At 45.6% G+C, this 20,484-nt stretch overlaps 1 protein-coding gene across 4 annotated transcripts in view; it reads left to right on the top strand.

Moving 5' to 3' along the window:
- The window catches only part of PTPN14 (protein tyrosine phosphatase non-receptor type 14), a 188,019-nt gene that overhangs the window by 134,235 nt on the left and 33,300 nt on the right, over positions 1–20,484 (top strand). For all 4 annotated transcript variants that reach the window (XM_070473930.1, XM_070473928.1, XM_070473929.1 and 1 more), the window contains exons 6-13: positions 254–324; positions 1,295–1,382; positions 5,017–5,105; positions 8,505–8,592; positions 9,367–9,449; positions 12,048–12,105; positions 15,245–15,323; positions 17,328–18,811. In XM_070473930.1, the coding sequence (XP_070330031.1) occupies positions 254–324; positions 1,295–1,382; positions 5,017–5,105; positions 8,505–8,592; positions 9,367–9,449; positions 12,048–12,105; positions 15,245–15,323; positions 17,328–18,811 (2,040 nt within the window). The remainder of the gene's footprint in view (positions 1–253; positions 325–1,294; positions 1,383–5,016; positions 5,106–8,504; positions 8,593–9,366; positions 9,450–12,047; positions 12,106–15,244; positions 15,324–17,327; positions 18,812–20,484) is intronic.

Below are 20,484 nucleotides of genomic sequence, written 5' to 3'. Positions count from 1 at the left end.
TCAGACACGACTGAGCGACTACCACTTTAACACTTTAAGGCTGGTCTGCTTTGCTGTCCAGGAGAAACTAACACAACATTATAAGGCCACTCTACTCCAGAAAAAATTAACTTTAAGAGAAAAAGGAATTGCAGAGGACTCGTGGGAGGTTGAAGAAGTGAGGCGGGTCAGGGACATGTTTTAGAAAAAAGGAGCGCGTTCAAGGCTCACGAGCAAAATCACAAGGGACCTGAACTGCTTTCCATTTTGACAGGATTTGGCCCTGGAAGAAGCTGTTCTGGAGGAACTGACGCAGAAGGTGGCCCAGGAACACAAAGCCCACAGGTGAGGTGGGGCTGCCTGGCCCAGCGCGCGGCCGCTGTCCTGGCTGAGACGGGGGTGGTGGCCCCCCACCCCGCAGCCGGCGGCTCGAGTCCCCATAGTTCTGTTTCTGGTAGCAAGTGACTCAGCTGTCTTCTGAGAGTGCATGTAGATTGGAAAACTGTGCTCTTTCCCCTACTGCCCTTTCTTCTTTTCTTTCTTCCTTTTTTTTTTCCTTTCTTCCCCCCCACCCCCCTTTTCTCCTGTTCTTCAACACCAGTAGACCCACACTGATGCGGAGCTGTTGGCCAGAGGAATTCCTCTCTGTGACCTTCCTAAAACTCTGTTGCTGGACTTGGGAAGCCTGGGGCTGCTTGTGCTGAGTGTAGACCTCAAGAGCTACTTTGGGTGGGAAAGTCAAGATCAGGGAGAAAAATGGTGAGATTCAAGTCATCACTGAGAGCTTATTCAGGGCCGCTTGGAGCTCTTTGCGATGAATAGAAAATAAACAGCTTCCCTTCCAACTAAACCACCACCACTTCCAACCTCAGAGGATGTGTGCAGCGGTCCTAGGCTCTCTTAACTTCGTTACTTGGCTCCCAAATTATCATACTCATAATCTTTTTCCTTTCCTCCTTTTTCCCTTCTTTTTTTCTTAACAGTGGAGATTTGTTCCCCCAGGTTGGAGAAAAAAAAATTTTTTTTTTCCCCAGCAGTCAGCATTATTCACCAGGAGTCTGGCATAATCCATGTTCATAGGGCTGTGGCTCTCAATTAAATGCTTTACCTTCCTCTTATTATTCCCTGTTGAGTGAAAGGCTACTGGGGGAAATGTTAATGAATTACTTAGTAAAGTACTGTGCCTACAGTTGGGTGATGATGGCTTTCCCAGAACTAAAGCTACGGTTCTGGAATTCGCCACCAGGAGAGTCGGGTCTTCCACTGATTTTATTGCCCTTAACCGTTTCCTCCTTTGATACTCTTTTGGTTTTAGTGGAATCCTGCCAGCAGAAGCTGAGCTTCTGTACATCAACGAGGTGGAACGTTTGGATGGATTTGGACAGGAGATCTTCCCTGTGAAGGTAGCATCCCCTGTCCTTGCTTCAGCTGTCTCAGAACACCACAGGCATTTGGAAAACTAGTGTTGCTTGAGAGCAGAGAACCAGAAGGCTTGGCTTTCTCATTTCTACATGCCATTAGTTAGCAAGTCCAATTTACTTTAGTGAAAGCAAACCCTTTTTTGTTAATGGAGAGATTTTGAAGCTTTCCACAGTCCTCAGCAGACTGTCTCAATTGTAAGACGACCTTCTGAGTAAGTAGCCAAAACCAGCCCATCTGGTGCCGAGAAGTTATCAAGGTCACAGCCGACCTTACAGCGGGACACGAAGCCAGCGGGACACGAAGCCAACGTCACGTGTGCCTTAATACAGATCATCCTCCCCAGCAGTTTTCCTCCCCAGCCTTTTCTTTTCTCTTCTTGGGGCTGATGCAGTGATAACTGTTTGTGAGGAAGAATGAAACATTTCCTGGATACAATTATACTTTATTTCTCTGGCTCTAGAGAGCCTCTGTTGTGGATTTCCAGCCCCTTTGGTGTTTTCTGGAAAGTATGCCTAGGAAATGGTTATAAGCACATCCCACCCTTTGCCACAAATTCACCTCCTGAAGTGAGGGTGTGGTGGTGGGGTCGTGGTGCAAGGTCATCTATAAGAGCTGAGTCCATCATCCAAACTAATTTTCCTCTCTCTGGTGACCCACTTTACCAAAGACGGAGTTTTATCAGAAACCTAAAGCAACTGGCACATTTCAGCAATTTGGGAGACTCCTGCAATTTCAGCATAAACATTTCACTGCAAACTGGCTCCACTGGCTGTTTTATAAGTGTTCTGTTCCCCCTCTGTTGCACGTTTGCAATTTGCCTTAATGAGAACTGCCCATGTGTATCAAGTAGACTAGAGCAGGGTGGCCGCAGCTTGCAAACAAGGCCAAATGGCTCTTTTCTAGATTGGTTTAATTTTCTTTTGATTCGCTGACGGCTGCCCTTCATAGGGTTGTAATCCCTTTTCCTTGCAATAATGCCTTATGAAGCCATCTGCATCCCACTTACATTTCAGCAGCCCATATATAGTCATGATATTTTGGAAAATCAGAGTAAACTTTTCTCCACTTCTAGAAAACCCGACTTTTTGGGCCCTGGAGATTGGAGGTTTGGTTATGGGGGTCATTTGCTTGCGTGGTTTTTAAAGTCATTCTGAACTGTGGGAAGCAGAAGCAGTGGAGACGGCATTGAAATCCGCTCTGCTGGGTTCGGATGCATTTTTGAGTCTGTCCTTTAGTGGGAAAAGTGCAGGGAGCTCCCAGAGCTGCTCCGAGTGGGCAGACAGGCTCGGCTGACTCACGGCCTGTGGGTGTAAGTCTGCTGGCCTGCTGCTATTTTTCCTCCCCCACTGCATATCTGCTCATGACTCAGGTGACCACCTACAGACCGCGTGATTCCGGGTGACCCAAGGATGCGGGGCGGGGCGGTGGTACCCGTGGGGGCTGTGACGGAGTCGGCTGTAAGTGAAAAAGCATCAAGGGCAGCCTGCCCGTGGTGATGGAGTCCCTCTGGGTCAACCTTCTTGGCCAAGGAAGGTTTCAAACATATGTTATGGCTATGTCCCAGGGACGACCATTTAAGTTTCATGTAGGGTTTTTTTTTTTCTTCCCAGTGAGTGATTTCTCAAAAAATTTTTCAAGATTGGGGAGCAGGAATACCAGTGCATTTCTTGATAGGGCTTTCCCTCCCCGTCCACAAACACGGGGTGCCCGCAGCCTCCGTGGGCTCCCGTACTGTCAGAGCAGGTGGGCACAGGGGGAGGCAGCTTCTGGAATGGGTCACACCGGGTCTGGAGCCTCAACCCGAGCTGCATGTGCTGTTCTGACGGGCGTGTGGTCCGTGGTTTCTCATCGTCCCACGATGGTGGCCTGCTCCCCCCATGTCCCCATCTGTCCCCCTCGACCTCTGCACCCACCTCCTGGCAGCATCCCCGGGGAAGTCTTTCCACAGAATTTTCCTTTCTCTTCCCATCTCTACTTTGCCCGTCTTCGTTTCCCACATAGATTTTTTTTTTTAATCATGTAACTTACTTTTTAGCTCCTTGTAATTACTGAGGCCCTCTCCCCCATCCCGAGTTCTTTCTCGCTCAGCTTTTGCCATCAGCAGTTGTCTCCCCTTTCTCTGTCTCTCTCTGAGAAGATTCCTATGTGAATGGAAAGTTTTGGGGAAGTGGGTTGAGATGAGGTCCTAGAGAAGGAGGTCTTTGTGTCTTAGATGGGATCAGGTATTCCGAGGAAGGTTAGGGGTTTCTCTTTGCTTTCCTGGGCTGAGTTGGGCGTGTCTCTCCCCTCACTCCACAAAGAGGACGCCTCCCAAGTGAAAACAGGGGGCCGGGTGACAGTTTGCTCCCTGGATGCTGAATCTTACTCCCACTCTGCTTTCAAGAACACTGGAGGCTGGGTTATGCTTTCCCAGGCAGGAGGTTGGAGGCACCTGACTGGACCAAGAGACCGGACTGAAGACAAGACCCCTGGCCTCTCCCAGACAGGGCCCAGCGGATTGCGAACAGTGAAGCTTACAGTCCACGTGCCCTTCCTGTGCTCACAAAGGTCCCAGCCAATGTTTAGCCTCCCACCCTGGAGCATGAATAGATACTCGATCATCACACCCCCCAGGGTGCCCTGATAGGAATAACAGAGGTCAGCACAATGAGGATGAAGCACCCCAAAAGAGGCAGAGATTCTGCAGGGTGAAGGATTCCCCCATCCCTCATACTGTGAGCTTCAGGGATTTTACATATTTATGTATTATATATTACCTCATTGAAGGAGTAGGTTGCTTTTAAAAGAGAACATTCAATTTTATTAATCTGGAAAAAAAAATAAAAGAGAACATTCACAAAATAAAAACTCTCAGAAATTTATAATATGATATCAGAATGGTAAACTTAATAGACAGGTTAGAAGAGTAAGAAAAGTCTCACCAAAACCCTGAAGTTATGGAATGTGGGAGGCAGGAGATAAAATTGGAGGGCCAGCCCAGATGTTCAGCATTTGAATAATGGGAGTTCTGAAAAGAGTGAACAGGGGAAACAGAAGGTAGTAATTTGAGAAAATATCCCAGAACTGAGGAACACGAGGTTCTAAATTGGAAGGCCGAGCATGGTGGATGCAAATAGACACACTCTAGGGCTTTAAGTGGTAGAACTGGATGCCTTTAAAGGAGAGGAAATGGTGACTGCTGGTGCTTTAAACAAGATCTAAAGAATATTCAATTCCTCAAATTATGTGCCTGTGTAATTGCACATATACAGTATGCATATATAATCAAAATGTATGCACATGTAATTTTGATTTAAAAGAAAAACAAAAACTAGGGTTAAAAAAGATATTAATAGATGCTCATGAAAGAGATCTTAACTGCCAACCAATCTGAGAAAAATCCTAAAATTCTTTCTTAAACAGGAAATGTGACAAATTGAGATAAAAGAAGAAAACGTATCTATGTAGTCTCTTAGAATGTGCAGCGGACACCTCCCTTCAGGGTGCCTTGTTGCCCCGATGCCGTCTGTGACTCATTCCATGTATGGGCGAGAAACGGGGTGCGGTCCCCATGGGGAGGCTACCAGACCGCTGGGATGTTTTTCCTCACAACGATCTCTTGTTGATCTTACGCAGGACAATCATGGAAACAGTGTGCACCTGGGCATTTTCTTTATGGGGATTTTCGTGAGGAACAGAATTGGAAGACAAGCAGTAATCTACAGGTAGTCTGATTTGTCTCCTTTCTCCTTTCTCCCCTGGAGGTGTTCTCCCAAACCCCGTGGAGTATGAAAGTTATACGGATGAGTTAAGAGCCAGACCGTGGATAAGAGTTGAGCTTTTCTCAACTCTAATAAGATGAGACCCCTCTGCAGGGTTTAAGTGGTTATGGAGAAATTCCTCTCACTTTCCCTGGGGGTTTGTTTAGGGGCGGGGGATAGAGAATGCTCTTTGTTTCCACTGACTCCAAGACCTTCATAGTTGAACCTCCACTGAGTCAGAAGCATGGAACCAAATTCTCTGAGTCTGGTTGGAAATGGGCTCTTTAGGCATGAGGCTCCTGCAGGATGCACTTTGCCCAGATTACCCATGCTGCTGCTGCTAAGTCACTTCAGTCGTGTCCAACTCTGTGCGACCCCATAGACAGCAGCCCACCAGGCTCCCCGGTCCCTGGGATTCTCCAGGCAAGAACACTGGAGTGGGTTGCCATTTCCTCCTCCAATGCATGCAAGTGAAAAGTGAAAGTGAAGTCGCTTAATCGTGTCCAACTCATAACGACTGCATGGACTGCAGCCCACTAGGCTCCTTCATCCATGGGATTTTCCAGGCAAGAGAGATTACCCATGACCAGTCATTAAATCCAACCTGGCTTCATCCATTGCCCAGCGCGCCCTTTGCCTAACGCCATGTGCTATAAAGGTGCAAACTAATTTTTCTATTAAAGAAAGAGGGCTCTTTGTGAAAGTATGTTTTGAAAAATCAGTGTTTGTTATCATTAATGAAAAGACGTTGGTCCTTTTTTATTACTTTGATCCTTCAGCCTTCTTTTCCATTTAACAGGAATGGAAGCAGCGTAGGGAAGTGACAGGGTGTCCCCTACATTACAGGTCCATGAGCTTGCCTTGTATTGATGCCCACAGATCCCATGCTAGTGTCAAAATCCGAAAAACTGCACGCTTACTTTCATTTATGAGGGCAGTGTGGCCTATTATTTACAGGAAAAGCAGCTTTCCTGTGTGTGCATCTGATAGGCAGAGCTGCACGCAGTCCAGGGAAGATGATCAAAGACGGCTCTTAGAGGCAGAGCATGGTCCACCTTCTGGAAGTAAATTCTTGGCCAGCCGTGTACTTCTTGGATCAGCAGTTACTGCAGGTCATTTGGAGAAAGTTTTCCCATTAAAAGCTTCCTAATTGGCTTTTGTTTTCCTAGGTCCCCACCCTGCCATTATTTTTGTCCAATTGTTTCCTTTTGCTCTTTGAATAGAGACATTATTGAAGGAGGAGTGGAGAGAGAGGGCTTTGGGGCTACAAAATAAGCTTTTTTATTTTTGGACATGTTTTTGACTTTGGGACATGTTGCAGGACTCATATACCTGCAACGAATTGAGCAAAATATATAAATGTGGGCAGAGTTGGAGCTATACATTTTTATGCCCAGGTAAAGTTACCCGGGCCTTTTGTCCCACACAGTTCTCTGTAGTTAAATCAGTGCTTGAGTCCAGAGAAGAGAGGCAGATAGATTTTGCATTCCGGCTCTCTGGATTAAATCGAAAATAGCAGTTTGAAAGTTCACTGATCATAATAAGCCCCTCAAAGGTTTTGTTCAGTTTCCTTGGGAACTGCTTCCAGCCTGCTTCCTTTAGCATGTGCCATGAAACCCTTGTAAGATGGGAATTTACTGCTACTGTTCCTGTTAACTGTGCCGCTAAAGGTGCAGTCATATGGTGGAGTGAGGAGTGGATCCAGGATTCTGGCCGTCGATTTGAGGGAATGGAGCCAGAGAATATCAAATATCTTTTCTCTTTCGAGACCCTCAGTAAGGAGCATGTAGCTGTGAGGCCATGTAGATGAGATCTTATGGAGCTGTTAGTCAGCAGACAGCTTGCAGAGTACCTGTAGATGTATATAAACACAGATGACATTGGTGTAATAGAAGGGTGACTGGAGGAAAACCTGTAAGGGATCGATATAACTCATGCTGATAAGGAGAGCGGATAAGGCCAAGTCCTCCCCTTTGGCCTGAATTGCCTCATCTCCAAAGTGGGAAACTTGTCTGCCCAGAGAGCTAATAAAAGAACTGGCCTTTATACAGATAGGAGGCAACATCCTTACTTTTCATTATTTCAGCAAGCATCTAGCGTATGCTCTAAACCAGATGTACTCGGTCCATGGAATACAGAGATGAAGCAAGCAGAGTCTCTGCCCAAGGCACGGGTCCTATGGTTGAGTTTGGTTTAGTTAGTTAGTTAGTCTGATCACAGACATAAACCACTGTGATACAATGTGGTGACCGATAAAGGACTACACCCGGCTCTTTCCTGGCATGTAGGTGGTTGGGAGTGAGGAAAGGCTTCCTGGAGAAGGTGGCTGCTTCTGAGTCTTAAAGGAATCATTCAGGCAGAGATGGAAGTGCAGTGAGCAAAAGCAGGATAGAAGGGGACTTCATGGCAGTCCAGCAGTTAAGACTCTGAACTTCTACTACAGGGGGTTCGAGTTTGATCCCTGGTTGGGGAACTAAGATCCTTCATTCTGCCACAGCATGGTCAAAAAAAAAAATTTTAAGTTTAAAAAAAAAGCAGGATGGAGAGGAAAAGGCAGTGGGCAGGGAATTATAGGTTGGGGAGCAGAGTGAAGGGCAGGTAGTGTAAGAGATGGTTAGAAACTGGCTCTAAATAGATGGGAAGCAGGAGCTTCCCTTCCCTTGTGTGGTGGTTCTGTCTGTGTATCTCATTTTAGGTCAGATCTCTGTAAGGAAAGGGAAGGAAATTTGTGTGTGTGTGTGTTTATATCACAAAAATGTAGACACATTAAACATTCACTCAGCATTTTTTCTAAGTGGCATAATCAAATCTGTAGTGTACATTGCAACACAGAATCTCTGTGGATTCTTCAGCCTAGGTTCCTGAAAATACATAATTTATTTTATTTTATTTTTTTGCTGCCCTGTGTGACTTGTGGGGTCTTAGTTCCCAACCAGGGGTGATCCTGGGCACACAGCAGTGAAAGGCTGGAATCCTAATCCCTGGACCTCCTGGGAACTCCACACGTGACTTTTAAATGACCTGCTCTCCCAGTATTGAAAATGGGGTTCATGGGAAAGACTTTGTCCATCTGGAAATATGAAAAACTAGGCAGCAGAAGTCTCTTGCATATTTTTCTCCTAGCTTATAAGGGAAAGTGTACTTCATCAAACAGCAGCGTCGAGGCGGTAGGTAGCTATTTAAGTAGATGCATATTGCATTTTATTTCCATTTCTGCTTTGAAGGAAGAAACGTTTAGCTTTTAAAAATACAGCTAAACCATCATTTGTAAAGTGAGGCTCAGTAATAGCAGATGACCCTCCTGTACTGTCATAAATGTCTGGAAAGTCTTTGGGCAAACACTGTGGGATTTCTTCTGCACAGGTGGAATGACATGGGAAACATCACCCACAACAAGTCGACTATCCTGGTGGAGCTCGTCAACAAAGAGGAGACCGCCCTCTTTCACACGGTAAATCAGACAGTGAAGGCATGGTCCCACAGGCAGCTTGCTGTCTGACTTCTCAACTCCTAGTATGCTTTCCTTGGTCTCCATGTCATGAGAGAATAAATAGTCTATCAGACCCATTACTTTCCATTATGTGCCCAATGCTGCCATCACTCATTTCCAAGGGGTGGTGGTGACCTGATGCTCACAATGTCAGGGTTCCAAGCTGAGTTTTACTCTAGGCTTTGCATTCTTCCACCAGCCTCATTTGTACTGGATCACAATGTCTGGCATGCCCTTTACTAGTCAGCTCTGATGATATGGCCTGGTATTTTCTTTCGCTGGCTTATTTGAATTTTCTTTGCCGTCACAGCCCAAGCCTGATGTGAAGCAAACTGGTGATTGCCTTTCTGTTGAGTTCCTCCTTGAGAACCAAGGCAGTTCACGCACCTCTCTGCCTCTAATTGAATGATGCTTGATATCCATGCCACACTCTGCCTTGATTCATTTATTGATTTGCAAAGTACTCGGTTTGGCATGATGTAAAGACATGCCAGGTCACTGGTGTATCCCCAGCGCCTTGGACATAAAGGATTCTCTAGCAGGCAGATCTAATACCTTTGGGTGGGCTTTATCAACATGACTGCCGCTGAATTTCAGCATGTTGTTATGTGGCTCAGGGGGCTATTTTGTGCCTGATATGAAGGGAGGAAGGGACGTGTCCCTGCCCAGAGGACTCGTAATGAAATGCATATATAAACAAATGTTTATTTTTTTCCCCATTTCTTCTTTTCCAAGGATGATATTGAAAATGCCAAGTACATATCTCGACTGTTTGCTACGCGGCACAAATTTTACAAACAAAACAAAATCTGCACCGAGTAAGTAAACATTTCATCCATCTGCTCCCCGGATAGCTTGTTCCAGCTTAAATTCCTATGCTTTCGGAATGTTGTAGATCACCTTTTCTGCTCACTCTTTAGCCTCATTCCTTGTAGAAGCTAAAGGGGCAAGCTGAAGCGGGGCGGGAGGGAAAGCGCTTTAATGATGAAGACCGTCTGGTGTCGCCTCTATGCCTAGGGGGAAAATGATTTGCAAATTGACTGTGAATGCTTGACTTCCTGGACGGACTGGCCAACATCAGTGCCTTTCCAACCTCCGCCATGAGTTTGGAGGAGCCGAGCAGTTCCCAATTTGCCAGGGCGCCCCTTCGTGTCAGATGTAGCGTGGGTTCAGAAGCGGGTAGCAGCGTGATGAGCCAACTTGAAAGAGAAGAAGCCGCTATCATCCTCAGCCCCGTGGCGCTCACACAGTTGGCTAACCCTGTGTGTGCTTCTGGGTCAAGTCACCCGCCTGTAAATGAGAGGCCAGGGTAATTAGAGGAAGACTTGGAAGACACTAATAGATGTCACAAATCCATGTGTGTGTTTTCAATTTAATTTGGAAATGGGGATGATAAAGAGAGTCTGATGAGAGAACTTAACCGTGACCTGACCTTGGATAGAGTGTGTCTGGCTCATGCTATCGTTGAATTTCCTCTGGTTGCCTTCAAAAGACGTTCCTCAGCAGAGTACCTCAGCAGTTGGGGCGCCCAAGGTGCTTAATTTTGTTTCAAAGAACTTCAGGGATGTAAATGCAAGAGAAGAACTGCTTTCCCGCTTCCCCAGTGGACACATCCAAGAGTGTGAAAATGCTGTCCTAGAGCAGATCCTGCTGTAGAAGGCACTGCTTTAAAACTGGAGGATCAGGTCCTGGCAGAGTTTTTTCCCTACATGATGGAGACTCTTTTAAGCCAGTCTCTGCCACTGGTCACTCTTGGAGTCTGAAAGTATATTTGATAGTACAGGCAGTCAGCCCTCTGTATCTGTGGTTTCACATCTGTGGATTCAACCAACTGTGGATCAAAATATTTTTTAAAAAATTCCAGAAAATTCCAAAAAGCAAAACTTGAATTTCCTATGTACTGGCAGCTATTTACATTATGTTAGGTATTATAAGTAACCTGAGATGATTTAAAGTATGTGGGAGGATGTGCATGGGTTATATGCAAATCCTATGCCAGTTTACACAAAAGCATTGGTGGATTTTGGTATCTGAGGGGTCCTGGAACCACTCCTCCTTGGATGTCAAAGGATGACTCTATTAGGTCTGCAAACAAAGTTTGCAAATGTAAACCAGAAGAGCACTGATTTGGGAGCAGCATTTTAAGCAGCCATATCTATGTGATGAATGCACACATGCGTACACGTGCTCTCATGCACACACACACACCATTCTTGTGCACACACACCATTCTTTTGAATAGACTCCCTATAAGTCACATCTTTGCAGTTTTCTGCTACTGCCTTTTATTTGTTGAGATGTCTTTGAATTAACAAGAATTCTATAGTTGACTTCCATAGGATGGATTTAAGAAGAAAACTGTTGTGAGAAGTGAATATCACTGTAGTCTTCTTATTTGACCATTTCTTAGCAAGTGGCTTTATTATAAAACTTTCTGAGTATTCGTATTTCTTTTGTGTCCTTTTCTTCTTATATGAGTGAGCATCACGTATTATACTGAAAATTAAGGAAACTGTGTCCTCCTTCGTACTTCTGTAATAATCATTCCTTTCTTCTTCCTAACCGGGTATGTGAGGTTCCTATTCTCATATCTGATGAAAACTAGGACTCTCTAAAAAACCCTCATCCCCCACATAGACAGTAAATTCTGTGTGCAGTTTCAGAGTCTCACCATGGACTACATGAAGGCTTGGATAGCTCTCTGGAGTTTATGAAATCAGCATCATCTGGACAGCGTCCATCTCCAGAGGTCTCTGTTCTCTGACCTCTAAAAGATGGTCATTGATTTTTATTTCCCTTGTAATTCGTCTTTAGAAATAAGCCTCATTCTTTTCATATTACTTTGTAAAGCATTATAAAATATCATATATTCCAAACATTTTGCAAATAAAACAAGAGCAGAAAAAGGAAATTAAAATTGTCTTGGCCTCACAACCAGAAATAGAAAATATTTTTGTTTTACCATAATTCTTATATATTTGATATATAGGTTGGCTGGATCTTCTTTGCTGCTCTCGGGGTTTCTCTGCCTGCGGTAGTCTGGGGGGCTCCTCTTCATTGCAATGCACAGGCTTCTCTTCGTGGCGGCTTCTCTTTTTGCAGAGCACAGGCTCTGGGCGCACCGGCTTCAGTAGCTGCAGCTTGAGGGCTCCAAAGCAATGACTCAGTAGTTGCGGTGTACTAGCTTCGCTGCTCCTCGGCATGTGGAATCTTCCGGGACCAGGGATTGGATCTGTGTCTCCTGCACTGGGAGACGGGTTCTTATCCACTGTACCACCAGGAAACTCCCTATTCTACTGTAATTCTTAACCCATTTTGTCTACTTTCCCCTCTTCTCCCTCTCTCATCTATCAGGTCATCTAGAATACGTGGTAAATGAGAATAACCATCCTCATTTTTTTCAACTTTTCATGTAGACAATCCAATTCTCCACCCCCTATCAGACGCCAGCCCACCTGGAGCCGGTCTTCCCTGGTATGTATGACATCTTCAGTTACCAAGTCCTCTGACCGCTGGGGTTCACGTGTCCTTCTGTGGTTGATTTTGAGGGGAGGGGTGGCCAGGGCATCATGACCACGTGAGATCTGGTGAGAACACAGAAGGACATCAGTCAGTCTGCTCTGCGGGTGGGGTGTGCACACCCATGGCCATCACTTCTCTAAATGTGACCCCAGGTTCACCCCTGGGAGTCTTATTACAGGCTGATGAGATCTTAGTCCTTCAGCGTGCAGCTTACTGTGTGTATGTTTTTTTTCCACTTGCTTTATCACTGTTACTGATTTTTGCACATTTAGATATGTCATCAGTTATAATCTCTGCAAATTCTTTTCTAATCACTGCCATAGTTTAATAAACTAGTCGGAAAATGACTACTTGAAGGAAATATTGAAGGAGTCTAGTTGATGGTCTCAGCTAGAATATTTAGTGGGGAAGAAAATTAAGGTTAATTAATTTTCTAATTTTACAGTCAACAGAATTTGAGTTGAGGTACTTTTCTACCTACTGTTAGCCTTAAAAAAAACACATAAAACTGCTCTCCTCATATAAATATGGAAACAACTCATTGTCATGTGAATAAGGAAATAACTTATTCTAGGTTATGATTTATTTTACACAAAATAAAAATAAACAGATGGCCTTTAAATGTCTGTAGGTGAAGAGTTCCTTTGAATTGATGGGATAATAAAATTTTTCTTTATACACGATATATATCCTATAGGACATCTTTAACCTGTCATTTAAAAGGAAATATTTAAGGAATTTTTTTTTTCCTGGAAAATGCATTCACATGAATTCTTAGAATTCTAGAGTTTGTTCATCTTATCATCACTTATTAATTCCTGAGAACCCATGTAAATACTATTAATTCTCTGTGTCAATGCATGATCTCTCACAGAAAGTCCTTGGAGATGTAGTGGGTTGCTTTGGGCTTCTCCCCTGAAGCAGCAACGGATTTCCTCCTGGCATTGTTTTCTTTATTCTTTTCCTTTGTTGGTATTATTTCACTTTTCCCTTCCTTAGAGTCCACACATCTTTACTAGTGAGATAAATGTTCACTTGTGTCCATGAAATGCCAGGGGAAGCAGAGTGTTTCAGGGCTATCTTGTGATTTGATCGCATCCTGATTATCTGGAGAAGATGCAGAGGCTTTCTTGTTTCATTCGGATGCAGATAATCTGCAGAAAGCAGGGTTCCTGGCTTCTCCCTGTCCTCTGCCCTTTAGGGGCAGCAAGCGTTTCTTGGGATGAGTGAGAGTAAAACCAGATAACGTCGCCTTTGCCTTTCCTAGCTGATAACCAGGGTTCCTGGTGGTGGTTTTTCTCTTGCTCTTTGGGTCCTATACTGTGGCATCTAATTTGTTGTTGTCTTAGCTGATCTGGAAAGAAAAAGAATAATACACTGAAATATATGAAGAGATAGAATAAATAATGCAATCCTGAAATGGTATTTGGAAGATTACTATTATTACCTCTCACTTGTATTGCTTTTACACTTATGTTGGCTCATAAACAGTGACTGACTTGTAGGATTTTTCTTTTTAAAAAACTTAAAGCAAGAGAAGGCAGGGTGAGCCAACTTTGCCTTGCTGTGTATTTCTGTTCTCTTGTGTGAATCCTTCCCTGCTGGCTTTTTTTTTTGTGTGTCTTTTTTTGTTGACATGAAAACTGGCTATCCAGTCATGGAAAAAAATGAGTTGAATTAGCTGTTACCAAAAAGCAGAAAAATATTTTAAAACTGCTAGTCAAAGACCAGCCAAAGAGAGATTTGGGAATGTTTAGAAGAACTGATACCCTTAAGTGCTGTATTAGATTGGTTTTAATTCTTTATTTCTTTTCCTCTTTTTCTCTTTAATTTTTGGATTTTTGGTCATTATATCTTCTTTATTTGCTCTTTTGATACGTAAACATTATTTGCAGAAAAGGAGATAGTAGATGAGTTAGCAACACAGGTTCATACTGCCCCGTGTTCTTCAGTCTAGGGATACTAAGAAAGTGTGACCCCTGCTGGCTTTGTGTGGTTTTTTTGGCTTGATCTCCACTTCTGTCCCAAAGCAGTAACATTTAAACCAATGTCTATAAGACAAACTTAAAGATAATCAAATAGAAATATAAGAGACCATCTGGTTTGGTGCTTTACAGGCTTAAAGTGTATTTTTTAGCATTACAACTCTTTCTTCAAACATATTTTTACTTGGAACCCAATATCTAAATAAAATGGATCATGTTGGAAGGAGGAGACTGATTTGATTGACAGGAAGCTGAGACCTATTGAGATTAAATGACTTCCTCTAGACCACATTAGCAACTAACCATGTTTCCTTTGTCAGCTTCCCAAATCGCAAAACTATCTAAGCATTTTGGTGTTTTCTCTGAGTTTGACCCTCCTCTGCAACATGCGATCATTCAGATTGAGTGTAAATGGCCATGTTTGAGTCTTATGGCAATGAGTCTTCACTGAAAGGGTAGATGGTTGCTCCTGCAAGTTTCTCTGCAAGACCTTTCCACATTTGGTTCTGCAAGGGGGGAGGGTCAATAAGTGGTCTTGGGAATTGCACACTTACTGTTATGGGTCCCATTTCAAATTTTATATACGTTTGCAAGTGGGCCCAGCTTAACACTCCCCCACCCCTATTTGAGGTTGTTGTGGCAGTGTGAACTTGGGTCACAGGTACAGCTATGCCGATAGATCCAAGCTTGTGGCTGTAGGAGGGACCCAGTGTTGAATAGAAGGAAACAGACTTCCCCTTGACTCTCCTTATGTTTTAGGTGGAGCATCATAATATGCATGTTCTGAGTTTTTCCTTTGAAGAGCAGCACTGGGAGCTTTGCACAGGTGTCAGAAAGTAGGCTATAATGAAGTCCCTTCGTGCTGACTGCAGCCTCTTTCTCCCGTTGAGCCAGCCTCCCTGTTCCCCGCTTCGTGTGTCTCCATTCCGAGGCTTGGTGATGAGATGAGGGTGCAGATGCGCAGAAGAGGGTGGGCTGAGGGAGGGCGGAGAGTCCCCCACGTGTCTCCTTGCAGGGCTGAGCGTGGGGCCCGTCGTGCGCTCGGGCTGGTGCTCGGGAGCGCTCCGGCGCGGGGCCTCCCACACGTGCTGTGTTCTCTGTTTCAGCCCCGGCAGCAGCCCTACATCCTGCCTCCCGTGCACGTCCCGTGCGGCGAACACTACTCGGAAACACACACTTCTCAAGGTAACGCTGGCTCTCTGCTGTCCCTTCTTAAGACCTGAGTTTGAGTACTGGGGATCAGTGCTGAGATCATTTTGTTTTAGACGACAGAGATACTTTTATTTTACCTTTGTCATGGTCTGAATGGCAGCAGTTTGGGATTTGTGAGAGTCACGGAATACCATTTACCCCTGAGACGAAAACTTCCCCAGAATTGTGTGTGGAAGGAGTTGGGGGAAGACAGAAGGCGAGTTCCTTTCTCTTCCTCCTCATCCTCGAAAGTGGGTTAGAGAAGAGAGTGACAGCTAAGCCCAGCAGAAGACTCTTCACCTTCCTTGCCAGGGTCAGAGAGCTTGTAACAGTCAGCCAGGTTTTCATGGTGACGGAGAACACAGGCATCCAGGATAATTGAAAGAAACACACACATAATCTAGCCCCTCATTTTAGCTCTGGTTTGCTGCCTCTCCCCCAGTCTCTTTCGTTCCTAGTCTCTCTGAACACTCCCCTGCAAAATATATGGAAAGAAAAAACCCATTTCAATAATAATGGTCTAACGATGAACATTTATAGAGCAGTTCTTTTCCTTAAGCACTGTTCTAAGTACCTGCACTGCATTGTCTCATTTCATCCTCAGAATAAACCTAGGAGATAGGTACTATTGATGTTATTTCCATTTGCTATAGAAACTGGGATACAGAAAGGGTATTGGAGGAGCTTGGATATGAAAATCAGTGTCTTAACTCTGGAGCCGGTGCTCCGTGATCATTTCAGTAACTGTATCTTAGAAAACAGATGGGATCAAACACTAGATGTTGACAGTGGGGTAAAGGATAATTCATTTCTGTGTTATCGTATGCTAGCTCTTTTGAATCTTTGCACTGTCAAAGTGTGAGCCTGGAAACTAAGATCATCAAGATGATGTAAGCAGACTAGCAAAAGTTACCCTGCTTCTATGGGAAGGCACCAAACCCCATTAGAGGTGGATAAATGCAGTGTCTCTCTCTCCTAGTTTTCCTGGCTTCTATCATTTCATTTTGTCTATATTCCCACCTCTCCTCTTTAGGCAGCCAAGTATTTTCAGTCACATTTTCTGTTTTTTAACCTTTTCTGCCTTTGAATTCCTCTACTCCACTCATGCTTAAATCTACCGTGTACAAACAAATATATTTTGCCCACAGAAAAATGTGTTTGTAAGAGCTTGCCTCGAAAGGGGGTGTGTGTGTGTTAAAGGAAGACTGGATGCATAGAATGGTCCTGACTTTAGAAATCCACTTTTTATCTCTTTGTTATTGTTGTTGTTCAATCGCTAAGTTGTGTCTGACTCTTTGTGACCCCATGGACTGTAGCACACCAGGCCTCCCTGTCCTTCACTATCTTTTATCTCTTTAGGTACCTGTTTAAAGTATTAATAATTTTCATGTGAAATTGACCTTGGTGATGAAACCAAGTCTAGAGGCGGGTTTTAGACAGGGGTAAAATTATGCTCCTGAGTCTTATTTTGCCTTTCACTGATCAGAACGAAGTAGCCATGCCTGCTGACATCCTGACTGTGTTACTTGCGTTCTGTCTTGATTAATGCTCAGCAGTCCCTTGGATACAGGGAGTTTTTCCATTGCAGTCAAGGAAGATCAGCTCCAAGAACTCCAAGTTCTTCACTTCCTGGCCCAAATATCCAGTTCTGTCATTGAGCCCTACATAAGAGGGACCAGTCTCCCTGTGTGAGGACCGTTGTTGGTATCTCAGGCCAAATCAAGAACTTAACCCAGCTGACAGCAGTTCCATATGTACCTAGTTTCATTTTTTTAGATTCACTTTTTCTTTATAGTGTGCTTTAAAATATTCTTTCAGTATGTTGGCATCTTGCCCAAGAAATTGCTGATTTTTTCTATGGCCTATGTGGGTGGAGACCATGGGATTTCCCTTTTTATGACTTATGTGAGTTAAAAATGACCCCCATGAATGTGAGGACCAACTCAGTGGAAGCAGGATGGTGTGGAGGTTCATGGGCCTCTGTTTGACTTCTTGCAGACAGCATCTTCCATGGGAATGAAGAAGCCTTGTATTGCAACTCACACAACAGCCTGGACTTAAGTTATTTAAATGGCACCGTCACCAATGGCGGCAGCGTGTGTAGTGTTCACAGCGTCAACTCCCTCAGCTGCTCCCAAAGCTTCATCCAGGCTTCTCCTGTCTCCTCCAACCTCAGCATCCCCGGGAGTGACATCATGCGGGCGGACTACATCCCCAGCCACCGGCATAGCGCCATCATTGTACCATCCTACCGGCCCACGCCCGATTACGAGACGGTCATGCGGCAGATGAAGAGGGGCATCATGCACACGGACAGCCAGAGCCAGTCCCTGCGAAACCTCAACATCATCAACACCCACGCCTACAACCAGCCAGAGGACCTGGTGTACAGCCAGCCCGAGATGCGGGAGAGGCACCCCTACACGATCCCTTACGGGCCCCAGGGGGGCTACGCGAACAAACTGGTCTGCCCGTCAGACCAGCTCAACCCCACGAATACCACAGTGCCGAGCCAGCCGGGGGGAGCCACTGCCATCTCCCACACGGTGAGCACCCCGGAGCTGGCCAACATGCAGCTGCAGGGCGCCCATAGCTACAACGCGGCCCACGTGCTCAGAAACTATCTCTTCCGGCCGCCGCCCCCCTACCCCCGGCCCCGGCCGGCCACCAGCACGCCGGACCTTGCCAGCCACCGACACAAGTACGTCAGCGGCAGCAGCCCCGACCTGGTGACCCGCAAGGTTCAGCTGTCCGTGAAGACCTTCCAGGAGGACAGCTCCCCGGTGGTGCACCAGTCTCTGCAGGAGGTGAGCGAGCCCCTCACGGCCACCAAGCACCACGGCGCGGTGCACAAGCGTCACAGCCTGGAGGCGATGAGCAGCATCGTGAGGGGCATGGAAGCCATGACCCTAAAGTCGCTCAACATCCCCATGGCCCGCCGCAACACCCTCCGGGAGCCGGGGCCTCCCGAGGAGGGCCCTCGCAGCCACGAGGTCCCCCAGCTCCCCCAGTACCACCACAAGAAGACTTTCTCGGATGCCACCATGCTGATCCACAGCAGCGAGAGCGAGGAGGACGAGGAGGAGGCTCCCGACCCGGTGCCCCAGATCCCCGTTCTCCGGGAGAAGGTGGAGTACAGTGCCCAGCTCCAGGCCGCCTTGGCCCGGATTCCAAACAAGCCCCCACCCGAGTACCCCGGGCCCCGGAAAAGCGTGAGCAACGGGGCGCTGCGGCAGGACCAGGCGTGCCTGCCTCCTGCTGTGGCCCGGGCCAGGCTGCTGCGGCACGGGCCCGCCAAGGCCATCAGCGTCTCCCGGGCCGACCAGCTGGCCGTCAACGGGGCCTCTCTCGGGCCATCCATCTCGGAGCCAGACCTGACGAGCGTGAAGGAGCGGGTCAAGAAAGAGCCTGTCAAGGAGAGACCTGTGTCCGAAATGTTTTCCCTGGAGGACAGCATTATAGAAAGAGAGATGATGATTCGGGTAAGTGGCCGCCTCTCCCGGGGGTATCTTTGGAGGGATGGTTAAAGGGGCTGGTCCCCCAACCCAGAGCACCCTCCCTGCTCCTTTTGGGTGATTCAGGCACACCTCCCTCCTCTGGGCACGGAAGAAAGCGCGAGGCTTATCAGGGAACCTGGGAGGATTTAAACACGTGATAGGATTTAAAAGTCACTTGCATTTTAAACAGGTAGGATTTCATTTCACAAAACTTTGTTTTTTGCTCCTTTCATTCTCATTCACGGCTTCTCATAGGCCTGCTTGGGGCAAAATGCTGTGACAAAGTTAGGATCTTACAGGTATGTGGTATTGAGATCAGTGTCTGAGCCAGCATTTTGGTGAATATATTCAGGGTCAGATTTCCCATTGCCTGAGCTGCCAGGAGCTCACCTTCCTCCATCTCCTGGCATTTTGTTTTTTTTTCTGGGGAAAGCAGTTTTTCCCCAGTTAAATATTAAAATAGCAGCCTCCCTTCAAAGGGCAGCTTTCTGTGTAGACCTGGGTGTCAGGATTGCTCATCAGTGTTGACCATGATGTGTCCAGTTCATTTTCGGATCTTCTTTCAATAGATGGTCAGCACAAATCTATGAAAATTACAGTAAACTCAGAAGTGTACAGTTGAGTTTGAATTCACCATTGAGCTTGCTCCATCAAGAACTCACACATTTATACACTCAATGCACACACGTGTAACATTTGACGATGCCTAATATTAGACATAAGTCACTCTTCTTCAGTATGTTTCCTCTGGAAGCTTAGTTATGTTGCCAGAGCAAAAGTATACAGTAACAGTTGCATACCTAGAGCAACAAAGTGAATTACATCTTACTAATGAGAAAATCGCTGGATCCTATTTGCTACTTTACAGAATGTTTTATAATACCATTGCTACTCCTCCTGGAGATGTTCACTCCCTTAAAAAAAAAATCCTGTCATTATAACTACTCAAACCCAGATGGACTTCTCCTCTGCATGTACCACATCTGGGTGATAAGGTAGCCAGCACTTCTTTTAGGAACTCCAGCGCAGTTGTAACTTATATTTTGCTTTGAGGGAATTCATCAGACTTTCTTCATGTATAAGTCTCCCCGATTCTGCAGTGGGAATCAACTTGTAAAGAATAGTAAAGAGCCAAAGTTTTAAGAAATCCAAGTCCCTAGGTTTAGGAGTCTAATCCATAGCAACGTTCTGGCTTTAGACAAACCTCAAGAACATTCTCAGCCTCACAGTTTTAGCCATCCATGGAGTATTACTAGGAATTTGGTACAGACATAACTTTTTCCACTTTTCGCAAACCTGGAGGGAAATTGTGAAAGATGTGCTTGTGCCTGTGGCAAATAAAACTGTTTGGCTGGGGGATGGAATGAAGTGCGGAGGTGGGTGCCTTGGGGAGAGCTTTCCACGTTTGGGAAAAATAATCATTGGTAGAAAGGGAGTTTCAGCACTTCTGGGCCTCAGGCCCCTTTCACACAACTCAGCATCAAGAACTCATCAGTGCAAGCATTCAGTGTTGCCATTTCCCTTGCTGACTGGCTGTTTATTACCACCTACATGGTTGCCTAGCTTCACTTTGGTTGTATTCATCCCCTTGTTACCTGTATTAAACAAAAGCCTGGAGCTGATGCTTATGGCCCTGATTCCTCATATAGAGCTTCATG

This window comes from Odocoileus virginianus, chromosome 11 (genome assembly GCF_023699985.2).
Source record: "Odocoileus virginianus isolate 20LAN1187 ecotype Illinois chromosome 11, Ovbor_1.2, whole genome shotgun sequence".
In the NCBI taxonomy this organism is placed as follows: domain Eukaryota; kingdom Metazoa; phylum Chordata; class Mammalia; order Artiodactyla; family Cervidae; genus Odocoileus; species Odocoileus virginianus.
The sequence above is the reverse complement of the archived record's forward strand: the minus strand, read 5'-3'. Positions and strand labels throughout refer to the sequence as shown.